Source organism: Fistularia commersonii, chromosome 25 (genome assembly GCF_037954325.1).
Source record: "Fistularia commersonii isolate RoL2024-O1a breed Wild chromosome 25, RoL_Fcom_v1.0, whole genome shotgun sequence".
Lineage (NCBI taxonomy): Eukaryota > Metazoa > Chordata > Actinopteri > Syngnathiformes > Fistulariidae > Fistularia > Fistularia commersonii.
This window is the reverse complement of record NC_141308.1, coordinates 10,488,832-10,511,881: the sequence shown is the minus strand read 5'-3', so window position 1 is coordinate 10,511,881 and position 23,050 is coordinate 10,488,832. Positions and strand designations below refer to the sequence as shown.

Genomic DNA, 23,050 nt, shown 5'->3' with positions numbered 1-23,050 from the left:
TTTGCTTGTATCCCTTTGAATCATTTATATAAAGTAAATTCACTGACTTTTTATAAAATATGTGAAGACTATGATATTTGATATATATGATATACATTTTTCTCCATTTAATCAATCCTTTCCAGGTCATTTAAAGTCTAAGTGTTTATTAATTGTTGATTTTTTTTGGGTCATTCCAAAAAATGTTGTGGCCATCAACTGTGAATCAAACATTCATTGCCGCAAATGATCAGGTAATATCTTGCTATGACGTGGTGATTTTTGTCTTTTTTTTGTAAACTTTGAAAGGCCACGCGTTTACGAAATGGTATTCAGAATAATCTAATTAATCTACTGAGTTGATAAAATGAGAAGAAAAGATTTTTACATTACGAGCAAATGTCTGTCAAGATTTTTGAATCAGCCAATGGCATAAATTTAGACAACACTCTGTGTCATATTGACCCATTTCTCAGTCCCAGTTTCCTTGACACTAACCTTTCTCTAAATACGCCTTGGGGGCCCAGTGGGGGTCTCCATCAGCGTAGGGATCATTGTAATGGACCACTGCTGCCTCCTCCTCTTCATAGTCTACAGGGGGAGGAGGAGGTGGCGGAGACGGCTCCTCAAACACACCCACATCCTCGGGTGGAGGCGGAGGGGGTGGAGCTGGGCTGTCCGTTACTGGAGGAAAAGCAGGGAAAGATAACCGCGTGATAAAGCAATAAGAATGATAACAGCCGGGAGATAAGTTTGTCTCGGTGCTGACAATCAGCACCATTGCAGAAAAACCAACATGAAGTGTTTAAAACTGTAACCGAAGACGATTTTGGTTTGTCACAATGCTTGTTATAATGAATGTGCAGTCATCAAGCCGTTCACTAGGGGGCAGCTTTTTACTACCAGTGATGAAAGTTCAGGGTCCAGGATATTAATATTAACCACGTCAAAATAATTACATTTCACGTTAAAGTAAAAAAAATTTCATTATGTCTATGAACAGTTTTAAACTTCCCATCGAGACCCCTTCACACTGGCCTCAATGAACAAAAAAAAAAAAACACAGAAATTGAGATGTAATTTTTTATGTCCAAAACAAACTGTGATAAAAGGAGTCTGACCAACTTGCCTCCACGAGAATGATGAATATAACAGTGTGAGAGACCGACAGGAAAATATCGTAACACATAATATGTATGATAATCTAACTCCGATATTGTAGGATATTTCTTGTAATTGTAAGAAATCGTAAAACAATCTAACCGTCGACTCACAAAAACTGTTCTTTCTCACATTATCGTTTTGGGATATAAATTCAGCTAAAGTGCTTTAAACTTCTCTGTACTTCATAATAGTGAAAATAAAATAAAATAAAATGTGTCCGAGTCAGAGAAGAAATAACCAGCTAATGACGAATAAATTGTCAATGAAATGCTAGAAAAGACATAAAAAGAAACTACAATGCAGTTATAAAGAAATGCCTAAGTAACAGATCAATTCAATTGCCTTTTTTTATATTTCTAAATTAGAGGTGATGAATACAAATTCTTAAAGTCCAACCATTGATTCAGTCACATTTTCACACACACTAAGTGGTCTGACATTCGGGAAATCCTTCAATTCCCAGGGATATATATACGGAAATGCTATAATCCTGCTGTTACAGTGCATGGATGGAGCTTCAAGGAATCAATCCTTCTTTTATTCACTGCAAACATGCGGCCGTTCTAAAAGCACTTTGACTTCTATTTTTATGTTTTCCCCCTTGAATGCGTCCCGTTCTCGGTTCCACTGTCAGCTCTCTGTTTACAGTTAAACACAATCGATATTAATATGAGTCAGCTGGACGGCGAAAACCAAGGCGTGTTTGAAAAACGGATGAATTTCTGGCCCCTCCCTTTTATGTCTCAGGAGCAAAATGTGTGGATCAAGGCTGTAAAGAACTTGTGGTTTTCATATGGATTTCTGAAAATGAAAACATTTTTAAAAATAAAAAAAAGCGTCCCTGGTGTGGCGCTGATGTGTCAGACACTCTCCAAGCAGATTACACACTCTTTCCACTGGTTTGACATCTGACTTGAGAATTATGGGCTAAAATAGCTCCATCCTATGACGATACCTTTCTACTTCATTAGTCATGTTCTTCATCAGTGTTCATGGCCTGTGAAAATCCAATACTACGGATACAACTGGGTGTTTGCAAGGACTGAATCAGAATTTTTTTTTTTTTTTTTTTTTTCATAACCCAGGCAGTCACTGCAAAGTGACACATTTCCTACTTGGCAGCGTTCGCTAAGTCTGATCAAGTTTAAATGTAATCAAAGATTAATACCTCAAGACATAAAAAATTTTACGCATACGCTGAATGATCTCCAAGGTTGAAGCTGATGCCAACTAGCTGACTCACATTGATGCAATGCAAAGATTTTATTAAGTTGTAAGTTACAACTTTATACAACCTCTGTATCACCTTAGCTTTAATTTGTCTGTTTTTTCTCTCCTTAATTTGGATTTCAAATGTGTTCAAACTTTTATAATACACATTTGGTTTGTTTTTTTTAGTTTTTTTTTGTTTTGTTTTTTTGCATTTTGTTAATACAACCGTATCTTCCTTTGTACTCAATTCTTCTTCGTAGTCCAAACAGGGACAGGGGTTGAAAAACTAGCAACAGCTTTAATCTCCATGTGTGAATTATATATTCGGAATTATGTTAATTTCCACTGCTAACTGAATAAATATACCCCAGGCTGTTGTGGTGTTTCTGGAGATAAGATGAATATTAAACTTTCAAATTCCTTTTCGCTCTTTTTTTTTCCCCTCATTCAGGAAAGTAATTGCTACAAATTTCAAGTGTGCTGTCCTTCCCTTGTTAACAATACAGTCCCCGTTGCTAAGACATACCTTTTGAAGGAGCAAAAAGGCCTTCTAGGCACGAGTGCTCAAGCCTTCATGAGGTGAATGAATGTTTGAACGCCACACGGCCCGTATTTACTGGTCGTAAATTGATTTTACTGTTCGCACAGGGCCGCTGGGCTCGCGTCGGATTGGGACAGAGATGGGCGCTAGGATTTGCCGCACAGCTGCATTTCTGCAGACGAGCGAGGCCGAGAATCAGGACGAGGCATCAGGTCACATTTTCTCTCCTCAGTGGACAGTGATTCGTCACCATGGCAACAGACAGACATCCGAGAGACCCTCCGACCCCGCACGCAGCGCAAGAGAAGGTGTGTTGAATGAAGCAAGTGGCAGAGAGCGTGGCTGTGAGAGCTGCGTTGTAGGAGGAAAGGTGTGTCCGTCTGCAGGATGAACTCTGCTGTGTGCCTGCACCTGCTTCCAGTCTTTTCCATTCGCTACATTCCACCAATGATGGAGCTGCTTTGACAACATTTAACTCATTTATAAGCCATTCTTTGGTGCTTTCTTTCAGATTCTTCACAGAAACACCATTTTTCATTGTATAAAATTTATCATTATTATTTAGCTGAGACTAAAATCCTTTTTGCTCTTTTCATGGCATGTTAATAGGACAGTAAGCATGTCAGCTTCACGATGAACAGATCGGGTGTGGTCACGGTGTCATATGCCTGCCCTCTTCTTTGGAACTTTGAAAGTGGGAGGATATGTGTCCGCGTTTCCAGGAAAACACAAGGTGCCCCACGTGTTTCCATGACTGAAGTATTTCCAGGTTTTCCCTGACAGGTGAGCACCCTGACGTTGGTATCTAGTATATCGAAGTTCACGCAGCTGAGCATGTGATCTCGGCATGACTATGTGTATATGCATGAATACTTACTGCTCTCCTGCATTCTGGCCACAAAGCCGGTCAATGGGATCTGCGGTGTCAGCTGGACCGCTGGAGGAGGCGGAGGGGCCACAGAAACTAGGGTAGCGATGCCCGGGCGAGAGGAGAAGGAAGCAAAGAGGCAGAGGGGCGACGGAGTTGGTGAACCGCCAGAGATGAAGGAAAGCAAAGCAAGGGAGAGAAAGTGCAAAATCAGAATACAGACAGAGAGAAAAGGGAAAATCAAATGCTAATGAGCAAGCAAAATAGCACAGAAAGCATCACTAAGCAACTCATTTACACGTCTGTTATCAGCAGTCTTTTGTGCTGCATTTTCCAAGCACGCGCTACCAGTCACCTCAGACGGAGAATCAACCTCATCAGCATTTGATCTGAGGCTCAAGCTGTTGGCAGCGTTATGTTTATGTCGCGGTGAAAACAGTTACAAAGAGCTGAGAAAACCAAAGTCGAGGACAGCACAATAGAGCTGTGGTGTGATGGCAGAGCAGACATAGGTGGGACGCCATGGTGTTGACACTTGAGTTTAATGCTTTTAAAGACATATGAAAGAGGAACTAAAGACTGAATTCATCTGCAACTGCTGCTGGTGAGTGGAATTACTGTGGACCTGTGCAGATGAGGGTTTGAATATGTATATTAGAGGGTCTTAGCACTCATAAACAAATGAAATTATTTGTCCTCAGCATGATGAGGAGGAATATAAATCCTGCTTTTCTCCAGTTATGAACTTCTCGTATTTTTTAAATAAATGCAAATTACATGCTATCCCTCCTTGACATTTAACTTTTAAACCTTGAATCAGTCATAATTTAGGAAATGGCTACTAATTTTCAACTAAATCATTTCTTCTGTTTCAGATATAATTAAAATAAAGTATTGCTTGTTTTGTTTTGTTTTTAACTGACTGCTTTTTGCATAATTTTATCAGATTTTTTGGCATAAAAGAAACCTAATCTATGACTTACATTTTTTTTTTAATTATAAAAAAAATCAGATTGAATACAGCTAAGAACAAATGTAAAGTAAAAGACAGCTGGGACATGAAAAATTAAAGATTTACTAAGTAAATAAGTAAAATGTTTCTGGCATTTAATGCCTCCCAAAAATCAAAATTAAAGACTCTTTGAGGACTATTGTGGCCTAACATTTACAAAATTGAATTTGGGATCCCTGGGCACCTGGCTGAGTCTTACATTCATACAATCTGAATGTTGTCCTTAAAGCAGCGGTTTTGAGCTACGCTGATGGATAAAGACAGCTGTCCTTGCCCAAAGACATGATATCTTGCTCTCTCGCTCACACACATACACACAAACACACACACACACAGCACGTCTGACAAATAAATCAAACAGGCTGGCCGCCTGTAACCTCAGTGAGCAGTAACATCTTATCATTTGACGCAGCAGAGACACATCCATCCACAGCTTCACCCTCTGTGTTCAAGGAGAGATCAATGAGCTTCGCCGATGCTATAAAGAAAAATAAAACCTCCTCTGTCACAGCCACCATAAATACGGAGGGGTTTTCAGCGCGATCAAATGTAAATGACTAGGCATCAGTGAGATGATGTCCCAGCTGAAGTGGCTGGCAGATGCAGCTCTGCATCATTGTCGCTCTCCTCCCTGACAAGACAGACAGGCCACTCCCTCGGTTTCTCCGCCGAGGAAGTTGCTTGTCCTCGGAGAGAAAAGGGCCATTAGAGAAAAATGGCTGAGAGTGATGCTTGCCAAGATAAATTAAACTCTTCGGTTCAGAAAATATGCAGATGTCATGGGTTTCCCCTTGTTCAGCAGCTGTTTTATTGTGTCGGATGTGCCTGCCTGCCAGGTCTCCCGGCTCACTACGCTGATAACGAAACGACAACTGTGTTAGAAATAACCATGACGTGCAGCTCAGATGTGAGAAGATTTCGACAAGCCAGATTCTGGCGTGTGGAAATAAACGTAGTTCTAGATTATGGAATAAAAAATACCCAATACTAAAACCGAATCGATAGTACATGGCTGTGGATGGCGGAAAAAACTCATTTCCACAACATATTTCTGCAAATTTCAAATAAAATCCCATTTTGTAGTTGCACGAGCCAACTGTGAAGAGTGGCAGCTCATTTAAACAACATACATGAATGATTTATAATGTATGAATTATTCAAAAAACGCATTCAACCCAAGTTACCTGTGCTCTGTTGGTAGGCTGGACCCCCGTTGATGTGGGGCTGCTGGGAGGAGACGGAGGGAGCGCGGCGGTAGGTGCCGGTGGCTGACACCATGGAGGCCGAGGAGGTGGTGGAGGAGTTGTGACGGGAGATTTGGCGGGAGATGGTCCCGAACTGGGACACTGGAATTGGACCCAAGCCGGGACCCTGTGGCACCGAGGCAGAGGACGCTACCACTGCGGGGGGGTTGATGAGAGGAGCGTGACACGAGAGCTTCGTAAGTCTCAAAAAGAGTCTGATTTCTGAGCCCAAACTGACTATGTTTCGTGAAACTAATTTTGCGAAATCATCCAACACAGAGATGAGACGAGGGGCTTTTTCAGAGGGGACGTTCAGATTTTGCAGTTACAGGTTTGCCACCATTTTCAGGAGTTCACAAATGCTGTATGCTTCTTCATATTCTAACTGGAATTAATTATTTTTTACATTTTAATCTGTAAGTAGTTTTTTTTTTATCATTTTCATGCTAATTTGTTTCTTCGGTACAAATCACATGAATAAATTTTCCGTTTCAGGTCATTTCTTGTTAAATTTTAGTTCATTTTTCGAAATCATTATCAGCTAATCTATTGTCAATTAAAAAGGAGGTTTCGATAATGATCCAGGAAGACACAAGACTTTTTTTCTAGGACATTATATTTATGCTTCTTTTTTTAACGTTTTTTTTCCCCCCCACAACTAGAAAATTACTCAAATGGTTTCTATATTTTCCAGGAGTTGAGGGACATCTTGGAGGGAGTTTTAATGGGTTTAAGGCATTTGCAGTTTTATCAGCAGATCATCAGCAGCATTTTTCAAAATCATTGTCGGCTAATCTCTTGTAAATTCAAAAAGGAGGTTTCAATAATGATCCAGGACGACTCAAGACCTTTTTCTAGGACATTATATTTATGCTTCCTTTTTTAACGTTTTTTTTTCCCCCCCCCACAACTGGAAAATTACTGCAATGGCATCTATATTTTTCAGGAGTCGAGGGACATCTTGGAGGGAGTTTTAATGGGTTTAAGCCATTTGCAGACGCTCTTTACACTGGGACATGCTGAAAAAACCTGATAGAGAGCCAGGGTGACACGCATCAACACTGAATGAGCGGTGAGTCTCTCACCTTGCCCCATGCTGGGGGGGGAGGGGGTTGGGACTGCTAAGGGGACACCCACACCACTGCCTCCGCTGTTTTCCCGGCCGCCGCTGCCGCCGCTGCTGCCACTGCACAGAAGCCGTTATTAGAGCAAGCTTTTGCGACAGGCGGGGAAACATGACAAGTCGTAACATCCCGTCGTCTGCCATTCAGCCGTCGTCACAACTCCTGTCACTGTGGCAATAGGATGCTGCTCGGTCAAGATGTCTGTCAATGGATGAGCAGGCTTTTGATTGCGACACGACCAGTCGGCGTGACCATCATTTCATAAAGGGCTTTTATGGAACGGCACAAAAGGAAACCTTCTCTCAGGTGAGGCGTGTGAGTGAAGGTTTCCTTTTGTGGAAAAAAAGCTATTGGTCTCGAGGCACTCCGTGTCCTTGCAGTGCAACAATAAGCTGTCATCCGCACATATGTTCTCTGTGCTGCAGGAAGTGTGTGTGTGTGTGTGTGTGTGTGTGTGTGTGCGCACGCTACCTGTGTGTCCTGGGCCTCTGGTTGAGCGAGGCTGTGCGTGCAGGGCTCTGCTGGCTGCCCAGTCGAGCCGGACTGGTCATATAGTCATTAGGAACCACCGGAGGCTTCACCGGCTCCAGTGTCTTATAGGGAGTGTTACGCCTGGAAACGGACCGAGACAGGAAAAGTGAGACACAGCTTTTTGGGACATTAAAAATTAGAGATATTGCTACGCTTTTGAAAATCACATATCACAGTTACCAAATGTGTTGTGGTATTTCCAGCTACAATGTAGATGAGATTAATAGAATCCGAACCAGTGGGAAATTATTCAATTATTTATTTTAAGGAATTTATTTCGTTTTTAATTTGGTGAACCATCGGGGCAGAACCAGCTCTTCTGTCTGAATTTATTTTTTGTTTGAGTAACACACACAGGCACACATATACACACAAACTCACACACACACACTATTGCCACAGGGAAAGCAGCGATGCAGTCAACTGAACTGTTGCTTCATAAACAATGGCCATTTAACTATTTTGCTTACCCTAGGGTCCCGCGGCCTGCCATTGGGGGACTCGGAGGTTTCTGCGTGGGCGGGTTGGTCCTCGAAATTGTCCCTCCTCGTCCTGCCGCATTGTTCCCATTTTGCTGAAGGAGCAGAGGCCAATTAAAACACTGTATTATCTGATTGGCCGCTACAAGTGTGTTTCCTCCCGATAAACACAAGGGTCACTGAGCATAATCATAACTAAGCAAATGTTTAATTACGCATCTGCATGCCAGACTGCAGAGCAAAGCTCTGGACCCAAGAGCTTTACTTTGAAACTACATGTAAATGTAAAACTGGATGACGTAGCTTGTTGTTGAGCTAGTGGCTCAATACTAGCGTTGGTCTAAAAAAAGGATTATCACATAGATAAGCCTATTTAGGTATGAAAGATCATCCGTCACCCAACACAAGTAGAATACCTGAGTAGGTTCCTGGCGGGATTAGTTTAATTAAGTTCAACCCTTATTTTAATAAAAATACATCTGATCAGTTTCACAGGTCAGAGTTTTCTTTTCTTTTTTTTTTTTTCGTCTTAGGTTTGCCAAGTTTTAGTACATTTTAACCAAGTTTTGGATCAGGTCTAACCAACAAACATTCCTCTTTAAATCTGATATGTACTGAGTAAAGTGATTAGTAAATTATCCAAGAATAGAAGATGTGCTGAAGAGCTTCCTGACTGCTTGTGTTAACGAAACAGGTGGAAAAAGAGCTCTTACCTTGGCTTTAAGCCACTGAGTGCAAGCGGAAACAAAGAGGACAGAGAAAAAACAAGCTAATTGGTTAATGAATTAATACGTCAGTCTGTTACTTCAGATATTCTGTTGACTGTAAATTATAGGTTGTTATGAATTCATACAGGGGCACGTCATGACACGAAGAAATGAAATACAGGGGTAGAGAACAAGACCTAGAGGAAACATAGTTGAAAAATGTTAAAATGCATCATGAACTTTCAGAACTGGGAAAACTCAAGAGGCCAAAACTCATCCGGTCCATTATAATGATCGATAAAGTGTGTTTGCAGGGATATGAGTGATAAATCACTCACTGTTCAAGCTCAAGGATTGGTTTGCATTGTACTTTTTGGATCACAGACGCTGTATTTCTTTCATTTATTCGAGAGATGACAACATTTTAAGGGCTTTCCTGTATTAAAATTTCATTTTAGTAATCCAGTGACAGTGATAAAAAAAAAAATGTAAAACGTGCTGTCACGAATGATATTTCTCATTTCAATATGAACCAATTACTTAACATCTATTGATATCCGCCACAAAACAAAAGTCTGTGTTGCTCCAGTGACTAAAGTAAGAAATGTACATACAGTCCATCGCATATTATCGTGGGAAATACAAATTGTGAGTGTTGTGAGTGTGTGACTATGTGCGTGTAAACTAGCATATTCTGTTTGTGTCGGTGTCTAGACTTGCGTTGAAGTGATAAAAATGCATTGGTCCAGTGTAAGACACACTGCCAGGAACAGGCGGTGCATCATATGATGTGCTGAGTGTTGTGTGAGGGAGAAGCAGAGGGTACTAAAAGGCTGGGGGGGGTCATAAATAACAGCGATGAGGTGTTCTGTTTGTTAGTGCGGCTGTATCACGGTTGTAACTGTGTCACCCCGGTAACTGCCAGCAATGGCAATAAAAAAGGCCATTATGCTGGTGGATGGCCATTCTGCATGTGTGAAAGGGTGTTTCGAGACCGGAGTCAAGTCTGACCGCCCATCTATTCAAGTGTGAACTCCCCGGGTTTCCTACTGGGGAGGCAGAGGGCCGAGGAAGAGGAGGATGATCTTGCATAGCCAGGAGAAAGTAGACCGATCGGAACGTAAGGTTGTCGAATATCATCACTCCACCAAACAATTGCAATTTTCTTTCGGTACTTGCTTTTCTTATCTCCTTCCCTGCCTTTATGCCTCTGGCAGGACTGGTGGATGGGAAGCTATCATAGCAGAAAGATGTGGCATCAGGTTTAAGGCCCCGCATTAAGAGAGGTTTTAGGTTTCATGTAACTTCGAAGTGACATTGAGGTAATTTCTTGTGAAGCAGTGTGATGCATACCCTGTCAAAACCCAGCCTTATGAAGAGGTGCTGATTCCACAACTCTATGAATACATAAATATAAACAACTGCAAATACACATGTACATACAAACGAACTGTAACGATTCACTCTCCAGGGGGCTGTATTTCCTTCACTTGTGTTTATGAAATGACATCAATTCTTCTGAATTATTTAGATGCGTAAGCAAGGGAGCATGTTCACAGAGGCAAAGGAGGCTGTGTGATATGAATTTCTGTCCGTAATGAGGCAGGGAGGAAAAAAAACAAAAAAAAAAACAACCACGAACAAGCACACAGCCAACCATGAATAGAAAATGAATACCTCAGGTATCCAATAGCAAGGTTATAAAATGATCTGAATGTCTTTTACCATTAAATCGAAAGGATCTTTAGCCAAAACACTAAACGCTACTTTTGAATCGACAGTGCTTTCTGCTGGGGATCATTATTTGTGATGTCCACGAGGAGCTTCATTTGCATAGCGGCCCGTGCCAAATCGCAGCTCCCAGAGGAGGAAACACTGGTGATTGAATATGAATCAGCCAGCGTTTGAAAATCAGCAAAACAGCCACTGTCTTTGACGAACACAGAGAGAGGCGATGAAGAGGACGGACTCAAAGGGGCTGTGGAAATTTGTGGCACCGGGCAATCAGTGCTCACAATCGTAGAAACTCCTGGCACAGGAACGCAGAGTTTTAGAAAAGAAAAAGAAAAAATACAGAAAGAACGAAAAAAAAAAAAAAAAAAGCCAATCGTAGAGGAGTGAGAGGATGTATCATGGGGAGAGTGAAGAATGAGGCGGAAATGAGCTGGAAGAATATTTTCCCAAGACTCTGACAAAGGGGGGTGATGGTGACTCTTGGCGCTTTTCCCCGAAACACTCGGGGTGCAGGGAGACATAAAAACACCCCTTCCATTCAGCAGCAGCTGACGGGGAATGAGCAACTCCACATCAGTGACCAGTCTGTCACCGTCTTTGTGTTTCTGCACGTTATTGAGGACACTGTATTGATCGGCTGGCGGTGCGAGTGGATATGTGTGAGTGATTTATGGAGGCAGACGGTCCGTTAGGCCCCGTCAAAGCACTGGGTGTGAACTCTCTGAAGTGTGTGTGTGTGTGTGTGTGTGTCTTACTGTCTTGCAGCAGTAATCAAGGAGTCATCACGGTGACTCTGGGATCGAGCAGCATCAGCTGGGCTGCAGTGAAACTACGTGGGGTGACGCTGACAATACGTACAATGCGGCAAACATAATAAAAAAGGAGCCCTATATATTAAGAGGATGCTGTTCTTTCGCCTGCCGTTTGCCACTTTATGCCGCTCTTTTTTTCCTCCAAGTGTTCCTTTTCAGGTGACAGTGGAGGTGAATATTCTTTCATGCTGGAATAAATCAGTGCCAAAATAACACACGTGTGTGGTGGATTATACAGTATGTCCCTGTTTTTCAAAATCTTCTTTTCCTTTTTGGCCACTCCTTTCGGGGGTTGCCGTAGCGAATCGATGTCCTCCATCTAACCCTACTCTCTGTATCCTCTTCTCTCACACCAACTAACTTCCATGTCCTCTTTCACAACATCCGCACATCTTCTTTTCGGACTTCCTCGAGGCCACCTGTCTGCCAGTTTCAACCTCAGCATCCTTCTACCGATATATTCAATATCTCTGCTCTGTGGATGACCAAATAATGAGCAAAAATCATTCTTACTTTCACGCCGTGGCCGACGTCATCCAGCAGCGTGTAGTCAATGGGTTTTCGGATGTAGCGCACCGGCCGCTCCATGTTGCCCGGAGCGATGATCTTGTGGGTGCGGGAGGTGTTCTTGTTCGTGGTCAGGATGCCGATCTCTCGACGTGCCACCTTCTCCTTATGAATGTCCACAGTCTGAACGGGATAAAGATAAAGCACGGGATATAATTCATCTTCCTGCTTCAACTATATGATTACCACATGAGAAAAATCTATTTTATTGGCGCATGATAGGGTGGTTTTCCTCTTTTTCCCGACTAATAAGTGTATTTCATTTTGGATCCACACTGCCCTTTTGGTTCATTTTCCATATTTTCTTTTCACATTAAAATACTTCCCTTTACTTCATCAGCCTTAAATGTCAAATATCTGAGGGATGTTAAGGGTCAATAATAAGGCTTGCTAAATTATGCCAAGTGAACTTGATCTGTTAAAAGATACTTGAACAGACAACTAAGGGGAAAAAAAAACAGAATACTTTAGACCTTCTTTACTCTGTTGGAGAGAATGAAAGAAAATTGCAGAATCAAGGTCGTGAAACATTTTTCCCACCAATGTGGACATGATAGTCTCTAAGCAACTGTTCAAAATAAAGACTGCAAATTATAACCATAATTGTTTGCTAAATAGTGACTGTGACTTACAGTGAGTTATCTGCTCTGTAACTGGAAACTACAGATATATAAAAGCGCTGCTACAGAAATTGTGAGATGTTAGCTTGTTCCCATCAAGTAGATTGGGAGGGAGTACATTTTGAGTATTGGATTCCCTGACTCATTTTGTCCATTAAACTGGATTGGAATGCTGACTGGATCGGCACACACCAACTTCTCCTGTGGTTGTCAAGTCCCACTGCTCGGTTTAATCCATGAGATGCCTTCTGACCCGTTATCCTGCTCTGCAGACCTAAACCCTGAGGCCTACTTGAGGAGGCCCATGATTCCCGGTGACCAAAAAGAAAACACAGATGACCTCCATTTCTCTTTCGATTACACTCATCATTGCTCCCAGCAGGCGCCTTCACTTTATGAATGATGGATGATTTTGAAGGGACTGTCAGATTAAGGGATGGATGGTTTCATCGCAAGAATATAAGCTCACAATTGGAAAAGGGTGTGTGCCTGTGTGTCATTGAGAAATGTGTCTGGATCTGTAAGTCATGTCGCTCAGTTTTGCGCCTTTTGCGCACATCTTGAAAATCCATGTGGAAAAAAAAAAATCACAACATTTACAGTGAAAAGTGAATGTGTGTTCTATGTGAGTCTTAATCACTGTGCAGATATCAAAATCTCTCCAGAATTCACACTTTCAAAGCGTGATGGGTGTGTGAAGTTGACCCACGACCGCAAAGAGAAAAAATAAAAAATCTTTGCTGCGTGTGTGATATATATAGACAACATGTAACGTTCTTTTTTTAGGGGAGGAAACAAAGGTGACACACCCAACTTCAACAGGGAAGTTAGAAAAACAAGAGGCCCGCCTGTTTCCTGCCAGCGAGAAGCGAATGGAGGTGTAGAGCAGATTAGTGAAGACATTGACTGACAAATTGAAGAAAATGTGTTAGGCGGGAGTGGAAAGGCAGACAAAGATCATAATCAGAAAATTGAAAGATATAAGTAAAGTTGTATTATTTTTGAAATAAGATTAAAAGAAAAAAGAAGATTTAATCTGGAAAAAAATTACAGAAAACCAATTTCAAAATGTAGAAGATGGGTTGGTGATGCTGTTTTGGACTTCACACATTTTGATATGCCTCTTGAACGTGGTTACTGTTTTTACAAATACAGTGGTGGAAAAAAGGGGGATTAAATTACACCTCATTATCCTGGAGACACTCAGTTTGTGTTGTGCATCTCCAAAGGGACTTTCCGCACACAAGCAGAAATCGCCTTGCTTTAAATTTATGGAAAAACCGAAGACTGTAATATTGTTTATCTCCCGTTGCACGGCCATACGTGACAATGACATCACGTTGGACTGCTAAGCAGATAACTTCTATCTTACTTGCACCTGCGATTGAAAAGCCCCTGTCATTAGGAAACATCAAGACGTGTTATCCGTTGCCTAATAACTGAAGACAGAGCTGCATCTGCCCTTCCTGCACGACGACAATCAGATTACATTTGTAATCTCTTTACTGTAACAAACCGCTGGCAGTCTGACTGGGAGAGCAGATGGTGCAGCTGCAACGCTTGCTGCCGGACCTATTGCTCATAAGTATGCGCTTTAACGAATGATTTTCCTCTGCGCTGGGGAGGGACACGTCGTAGGATAGAACAGACATTGATTTTGCACCCTCTTGCGTGGGGATGTTTAAGAGCTTCGAAAACCAGGGATCCCACCAGCTTCATCTGTAGTCAGTGTGTTCCAAGTGTTGAGTGGTGTGAAGAAAGTATAATGTGATTTGCCAATACAACTATAGGTGTGAGACATACATTTATGTATGAAGGGCTGAATAAGCAGTCTGAGACAGGACAACAAATAGCAATGCATTGAATATCTCCTTATATTGTTTGTTTCATAACTAAATTAGCAAATAATCATATTTAAAAATCTGCAGAAAAAATAACGAGAAGCAGCAAGAAATTATCAGCACACATAAGCGCAAATATGGATACTGAATTATGTAAGAATAACAATAATTGAAATGAAAATAAAATATGCTGGTATAGAAAGGATCGGAAATCAGTAACAAAAACTTATTTTATGAATCTTATCGAAATCATGTTCTGAAAAGGTCGGATTTAGTTGTCAAAGGCTTCTATAATGTTCTGCCATGTTTTCAGTCCTATGCAGATATTATGATAGAATACAACATTGGAAAAAGTGGATTCTGAATATTGGGATCCCTCCACCCCACATCCCCGAGCCAAAGAAGAAACTCATAAGAATCAAGACAATTCGACTGCAGGGGTTTTCGGGGTTGCAAATAAACCCTTAAAAGTGCCTCTCATCACGCTAGAACTGTGCTGATCCAACATATGAGAGGATTTGAGCAGTTGGAAGGTGAGCTGCTGAAATGGGTCATTTTGACAACCACTGCCTAACTATATTGGGGGGACGGCAATGAAGAGATGAGTTGCGGCGAGACGGCAGCTCTTGAAAGAATTCAAAGAGTGCTCATGGGAAGGACATTATGGTTTCTTCACTAAATGCACATAAATTGTTTGTAACACAAATATTCAGATTAGATGAAGAGAAACAGCCGCTTGGCTTTGTTTTGAGACGATGATGACTTGCACAATTGTGTCTTTGGGAACACACTGGGACATTCTGAATCCACAAATGGGTTCAAATTTAATGTATTAGACATGTCAAAACAGCGAGACGCCAGCATGAAATATTATTACACATTCGCTATTCAGAATGTGATAAGCGCCTCCATTACCTGTAGATTTAATCAACTGGGGGAGAATTGTACTTCATTTCTTCATTACTCTCAACTCGACAGGCAGGCCTGTCTACTGAGGTAACCTTGATAAAGCTTCATGAAGTCAAATTAACCGACATTAGCTGATGACAAGGCCTAATTACAAGCTCCTGATTTCATTAAATGCCATGGTTTGGAGGGGAGCAATATTTGGGACAAAAGTCACTGCTTGCCTTTAGAAATGAAAGGTGGTTGTGATGTCATACTGGAATGTGGAAATTTTACCAAATGAACAAGCAGACACAGAAAAACAAAAAAAATAAATGAAAAGTTTTCTGATTTTTTTTTTAATAGAATATTAAATTACAGTTTCAACTTATTGACGGCAATGAGAATAATTGTTGTCTTCATTTTGAAAGCAGATTTTTTGGGGGATTTGGTCTAACAGTGGAAGGCTGAAGAAGATATTTGAAATTTCAATACCATCGTCAAATCCTTGACCTGGATGAATGAGAATTCTCAGACGCAAATTTCATTACAGTTTAAATTAAAGTGAAAGAAATATGACACTGACAGCGTCTTAATCTGCTAAAACTACAGAGCAATGGGACACATTCATCACCCACTGCTCACTTACTTAACTGTGTCCTCACAGCTCCATTCTACATACCGGACAATTAGTCTGATTTGGTTTGACACTCCCGCACTTTTTCTGCGATGACAAGACAAAGTGCCTGGCGGAACATATTAGATTTGAATCATAGCAGAGCGAGAGGAGCAATTTCAAAGATAGATGCTCTCATTTCTTGTCGACCACAGTGAGTGAAGAGTGACAGTCTGGGTCGACGTCTATCATTGCGTAAAGCACCCTGCGGTCCTATTATGGCGGTATTAGAAATATCAGAAAAATGAGGTGAGAACTTAAAATCCCGCGCTGGCTGTCCATGAGAATCAACATGTCGCTGCTTGTGATTAGAGCAACCTGAATCTGCTCCATCCCGCAACCCGTGGAGTAAAGCGTGCGCTGAAAACGCTAAGCAAGCGGGATTGCTGGCGTTGGGATTCGGCTTCATCCCTGACAGGCTTAATGAAGCACACAGGGAGGGGACGTTTGGAGGCTGACAGGCAGGGTGGCAGACTGAAGTAGAGGGGGAGAGAAAGAGTGATGTGGGGGGGGCAGATAGAGAGGGAGAGAGAAAGGACTGCTGATCAAGCAACAGGAGCAGTGGATGTTTGGCAGCTCCTGTGCCATTCGTGCCCTTGTCATGTCTGTGCAATCGTGCTTTTGGTGAACTTAGCTGCGATGGCGGCACGCAATCTTAGCAAAAAGGGGTTTGGATTTACTCCTCTTGATATTTACATTTGATCACATTCTTAATCCATGTTCTATTTCATTTTCATTAAACGGTTTCCTTTCCATAGATTGTGATGGATCATTTCTATGCTTACACTGAGACACTTAAAATAAGACAGCGTTAAATTGAAAATGTAATTAAACGACAGTTCTTCGCACTCTGTTAATCTATTCATACTGAATGCCCTAAAATGTATTTTTACATGCCTCCGGGGGCCATTTAAAAACATGGGCTACTGGCAATTGAACATGCATAGTTTTGATAATACAGCTAATCCCAATTGAAAATGTACTTGACTCACCACTACGAGGGGAGTGACAATGCACAGTGCCTTGGGCCTGTAGCCTGTATCCTGTATGTATGAGTGTGTGTGCATGTGTGTGTGTGTGTGTGGCCACCTGGGAGATGTGGTTAATGGAGGACTCCATGCGTCGGAGTTGGGAGGCCTGGATGTCCAGCAGCTGCAGCACATTGTTGGCTAAGGCATTGATCTGGTAAGCCACGCTGGCCAGAGATTGGGTGGTGTAGGCCTTGGTCTCCTCCAGGGCTTTCTTCTTGTCTTGAGCCTGGCAGAAAGAAAAATGCGAAAGAGACGAGAACGATGAGGGGATAGAAAGAAAGGGGAATAAGTTAAGTGCATGACATTCTATGAGGAAGTGTATCTGAGAGGACATTACATTCTTTGTCCGGTCAGGAAACCCTGATTTAAAAAAAAAAAAAAATGTTGCAACCCTCTGACGGAAAGAATGCAGAGCAGCCTTCTACTGGACGGCAAGAACTTCCGAATCCCTCAGATGGACGACATGGAACAGGTGCCCAACAAGCAGGAATGCCAACGAATCGCATTGGATCCCAGATCTTCGGGCGGCAGCTCAAACCATCTGTTTCTGGGTGTCTTTAAATAGCAATGAACTGAATGGACATATTTATAGTTTGGAAACAAAACAGGGAAGATGGAGCCACACAGAAGCACTCAGTCAGGAAGGCTAAGTCTTTAACTGACAACTGTAGTACTGTGTAAATTATTCCCCGGGTTTAACCCTATTTATCCAATCCTTTCCTGTATAAATGTCATAGCCAAGTTAAGATATTTAAAAAAAATAAATAAATAAAATAAATTGGAAATGAAGAGATGAGTAGCGCAATGGTTCTATATATTTGAATCAGTGTCCAATTATAGCATGACACGAACATTCAGAAACAATTCCAGGTTTAAGTAACTCACAAATATGAAAATCAATATACATTTTTTCAGGGTAGATAACTTTTAGAGATGCTCACATTATTTTTCTAGCTGAGGTGCAAAAATTGCCAAGGTATCTGTTTGAGAGCTATAATGCAGAAGATATGATGAGTTTAGTGTAGCTGGAGAGAGTAAACAAGTGGAACAATGTCTGACTGTCTGAAAACCTCGAAAATATAACTTCTGCACAAAAAAAAAAATAATACTAAAGGACTAAATCTGTATAAATCTAAAAAGGTCCCACGGTTCAGTGCTGCTGGTGAATTTAAGTCTCGTGTCACTCATAAACTCTATCTCCACATTTACATTTCTTTCAAATGTTTCAAAGGGTACGGTCCATCTTAGCATCTTTGCTCATCATTCTTTGTGATTATGCCGCACCTCGCACGGGCTGGATCAAAAACTCTCCTCCAATGGAAAACGAAAGTACGTTTTTATTTACCGGCTTAAGGCACCGGCAAAATGAAAGATTAGCTTTTCGATGAGAGCAGAATTCTCCGCCATTAATGGATTCTTAATATTTATTTATGTATTATAATTTTGCTGTAAACAAACCTGAACCGTTTCATGGTTAGAATATTCTGAGTGCGTTTATTACAACTGCGTTTTTCACCCCGATATGCCATTCTCTTTCCCGCCCTGTCAAAGGAAACAGCAGGCTTTTGTGAGGACGAGTCTTGCCTTGATACACGCGACTCCCTTCTTTTGCCATTTCACACGCAACGCCAGGGCTGGAATATCATGGACTTTGTGAGTCATGCATAAAACAGCCATGAGTCAGGGGGGGATCAGGGGACCAGGAAAGGGGCTGTAATGAGGATCCATATCAAGTGATCACATCAACTCATAAGCAAAATTGTAAGGGGAAAAAGTGATTTGCCATTGCAGGTACTCATGTCTCTAAAATATGAATATTTCATTTGTCGTGATATAAAGATAAATACTTCAATGAAAAAAAAAACATCATTTTGCATGATATCTTTTGGTCAATAGCGTATATTTCCACAAAAGAGATGCTATTCTGGTGTGAAAAAGCCTTGAGCGAGGTCCCACCTTCAAAGATGAGCTCTGGTTTCGTGCCACCGATCATTTTGTACCTGGAAGCTTGTCAGGTTTTCAAACATGGAGCCTAAGAATAAAATCCTTACAGAGTGAATCTACATATCAAGGTAGTTGCAAAAACAGTAGAAAGGCATCCTTAGAATGGAACAGCACAAAGAAGAAAAATAAATTCGCGATTTCAAGTTGTTAATTTTACCTTGTATTTTTTTTTTTAATCTGGGTTTAATAATAACAACGTGTTAACAGAATTTAAACTAAAGATACTGATACGATTTTCTGTCTAATTTCTGTGATGTGACCCAGCCTTGTGTTGATATCAACATTTTCATGAATACCATCCTGAAATTCTCCCAGGATTATGCAGATCAACATACAATACCGGTATCACCTCATGTGAAAATGGTAGTGAGATTTAAAAAGCCATGATTAAAGATTTCATCAATGTATCAGAGTATTAGTGTTTTCTTTTCTTTTTTTTTACTGGTGCTCAAGCATAAAATGGCCTGCATCGCTCTCGCTCATTCTCCTCTTCCTATTTATCAAGTGTGTTGACATGCAAGCACCATTCCTGCTCATTTTTAATGCCCCTGAAGAAATCATTATTCAGTGAAAGTCAACTAAATGACTATTTCAAACAAAGCATCCTGGTCCACACAGTCTGTAATGGATGAAAACCAGCATACAGCTACTTCTCATAAAATCGATTAAGAAAAAATCCTAATTTCTTTCTCTCATTCCCCAATGTAAATGACAGCAACTACAAAAGAGGAAATAGATTTTATCTTTAGGGTACGCCAAACGATTTATATAATTTAAGTAATCACTTCTGCATTTTGGATATTAACTGCCACATATCACTGAAAAACATGGGTGAAGATTTTCAAATACATCAGAATTTGTCTAAGTGTGACATGGAATTGTTAACATTTATTCAATATGCGAAATCCAGGCCAAAGTAGGTGTCAGGCAAAATTAACCAGAAACATTACCAGATGTTTTTAAAGAAACTATGTAATGAGACCTCACACTACATCCTACATCCTATATTCTAGTGAAACTATTCTATTAACTGCAATTTCAAAAAATCTGAAGGTTTTACATACTAATCATTTTTGTGAATTGGAAAATACATGTACCTTCTTATTTAAAGAGATGTGGTCTCCAACTTTAAAATTTAGATGCAACAAGCCACTTTATCGAACAGCAGACATTTGTGACAAGCTATATCTGAGACAAGTAGAGAATAAATCTTTTTGAATTGAATAATTAATGAAAGCTTGAGACACAAGGCTCGAGTCCAGATGAAGACACTTATGCAATTACCAATCACAAAAAGGGAAATGATTTCCCAGAAGGATCATCTCATAACTGAAATACAAGCATTTTTAAAGGGACTCTTTAGAATTGGCTAACCTGCCTAACCACAAGCATTTTCTTGGTGTCTTTTTATGGTGATGTAAATTTTTTGTTTACTGTAGGCTTCACAGATACGGTGCATAACTTTCGTCTGACAAAAACAGTCTTAGCTTGAAGTAAGAAGAACCCATATCTTGTTCAGTAAAATGCTTATTTAATGCAAAACCCAAAAAGCACATGGCGCACTTGGTTCACAGACTTAACATTTTGGTGGCGTTAATAAATGTTGGACAATTATTTTAGACCATAAACATTTAAAACCTCAATAAAATAGTCAACGTCTACTATCCATCCATCCATCCATCCATCCATCCATCCACCAATCCACCAATCCACCAATCCATCTTCTTCCACTTATCCTGCACTCAGGTCGCAGGGGATGCTGGAGCATGAACTAGTTACAGGTATTATGCAGTCTAGCAGATAAATGTTTTTGACATCAAATGTTATTTGTCATCAGATATCACAATTTCAATTAAGAGAGAGTGAGGGAGATACTGTGCATAATAATGTCTATTTCTTTATGTGCGTGCTTGTACAAATCCTGGCGGGGAGAAATGTTTAACTCTGGTGTTCCTATGAGGAACTAACGACTTGTAGTTGGTTTTCGGGGGTTAGAGGTTATTTAAGTAAAGCAAGTGATACAGGTTAACCACTGGCTAACTTCTGCAAACAGAAGCTAAATTCAGTCCACTGTCAACCCACCTGTCCTGGTCAAGGAATTTTGTCTCAGAGACACAATAGCATGTGAAACGTGAGGGAACTTTCACAATTCTTCATATAATGACATCAGCATAAATAGCAGAAACTACAATGTGTTTCCAGTGGCAAGTAGACACGTAGTGTCACAAGAATTCCATGAAAAAGGAAAAAAAAAACTGGAGTACAGTGGGGTTTCCTGCGTGTGCCAGTCCTGTAAACACTGCCGTTCATGCCGGATCATTCAGCCTGGCAGCGACGACTGACATCAGTTCAAACTGCCAGCCACTGCTAACAAATGAACTCACTGCTCTGTGCAGCAGACACAGAATGACAGGGCAGTATATTAATATATACATAAAAAATCAGCTCAGCGGCATATGTTAAAAAGTGTTACCATCTTCACCAACATTTTTGACAATACGTTTCAAAAAATGTGTTCAAAAAATAAACAACTCATTGCATAATTGATAAATAAGAAGGGAAAAATCATAGTTAACAAGAAATGATTCCTCCAAAATAGTGACAAATGACTAGATTTTCACACATGAGAATCAGCTGAAATAGTGAGATAGTAGTTATAAGATCTGGAAATTAGAGACAAAACCTCTGCAATTTATTTCTAAATTATATTTAAAAGGTCGCATCGGTGATGAATGGTGAAAATATATTTAGTCACACACACAGAGAGAAAGAGAGAGAGAAAGAATGAGAGAGAGAGAGAATTATCTTGAGAGTATAGTGATTTGCATCGATTTCCGTGTAGCCCAGCACTAGTGCAGACAGGCACAGTGAGCAAATCGTCAGCTTGGTCACTGGATTAATACATGTAGAAGACATAAAAGATGTACAAGAAAATATATGATATTCTAATGATATTTACCATCAAAAATACATGATCTATGCAGTGATATAGCAAGCCGGCACACCTTCTGTATTATTATGCACCTGCATTTAATTACAGGCCAATGATCCGAAGTGGACACTTTATATGTCATCTCATCATATGGGATTTTTCCCGAAAACTCTTTACGGTTGTAAAAACATTCAATTCATTCGCACATAGACTAATGGGTTGCTGTTTTTTTTTTTTTTTTACAAAAATTATTAACGGTGGAAAGTGAAAACCGCTTATTCCATCCACGCTGACACAGAACACATTCATTCGTTTTAAGCTAGTGTAGCGCAAATTCAGAATGCTACAAGCTACCAAGCAATTAGCTTTGACACATCACACGACCGACGTTTAGCCAAATGACCTGTTATAACCCCGTAATGTGGCCAGCACTACCGAACACGGTTTATTTAATAAGAATAAACAGGGGAAATAGACGCCTGCTTTTATGAAGGCCGGAGGCATGTTCTGTCACAGACCTATCAAAGAGAATGCAGTCAGTGACAAACCACTCGGTCATAACAACGACACACCCTCTCAAAAGAACCGAGTAAAAGCCCGAGAACGCGGCTCTCGGAGCCTTCCGCCGGGCCGAACAAGCCAAACTCCAAAATAACCAAATTCATCCACGCCTGGCACAAAAAAAGCCGCCGCCGAGTCCTTCCCCCGGCTGAAAAAAAGGCCACTTTGTTTAACGGTTTGAGGACCCCTTTTCCCCACGACGAGCGTTTCCTGTCCCTGTGATTCCCCTCACTTTACTCCTTACAACCGCAGACACGACGTCCAGAACCGCGCATTTCACCGCATTTTACGGCACCAACCCGCACCTTACCTGGACATAATTGTTTTCACAGTATTCCGCGACCCGGGACAGGTTCTGGTAGCTCTCAACAAGAGCTCGTTTGCCGGCAGGGATTTCCTCCTCTAATAGCATTTGTAGCTCTGCCATCTTACATCCCTTTGCATTTCTCTCCTCTCTGTCCTCGTCAGTGAGGCGAGGCGGTGATGCTGTGCCGTGCAGCTGAGAATGGGGCTCCCCCGCCTGGCA

The 23,050-nt window shown here is 41.0% G+C and overlaps 1 protein-coding gene across 3 annotated transcripts in view; it reads right to left on the bottom strand.

Annotated features, from left to right (window-relative positions):
- LOC147219235 (abl interactor 1-like) overlaps positions 1–23,050 on the bottom strand; it is a 24,056-nt gene extending 1,006 nt beyond the window's left edge. The window contains exons 1-10 of one of the 3 annotated variants that reach the window (XM_086172153.1): positions 22,835–23,050; positions 17,086–17,253; positions 11,921–12,097; positions 8,868–8,882; positions 8,146–8,249; positions 7,616–7,756; positions 7,106–7,206; positions 5,961–6,176; positions 3,774–3,860; positions 478–663 (exon numbers count right to left, since the gene is read on the bottom strand). In XM_086172153.1, coding sequence (XP_086028279.1) covers positions 478–663; positions 3,774–3,860; positions 5,961–6,176; positions 7,106–7,206; positions 7,616–7,756; positions 8,146–8,249; positions 8,868–8,882; positions 11,921–12,097; positions 17,086–17,253; positions 22,835–22,951 — 1,312 coding nt within the window. In that variant the 5' untranslated portion in view covers positions 22,952–23,050. The remainder of the gene's footprint in view (positions 1–477; positions 664–3,773; positions 3,861–5,960; positions 6,177–7,105; positions 7,207–7,615; positions 7,757–8,145; positions 8,250–8,867; positions 8,883–11,920; positions 12,098–17,085; positions 17,254–22,834) is intronic. The other 2 variants (XM_086172155.1, XM_086172154.1) reach the window with 2 other exon arrangements.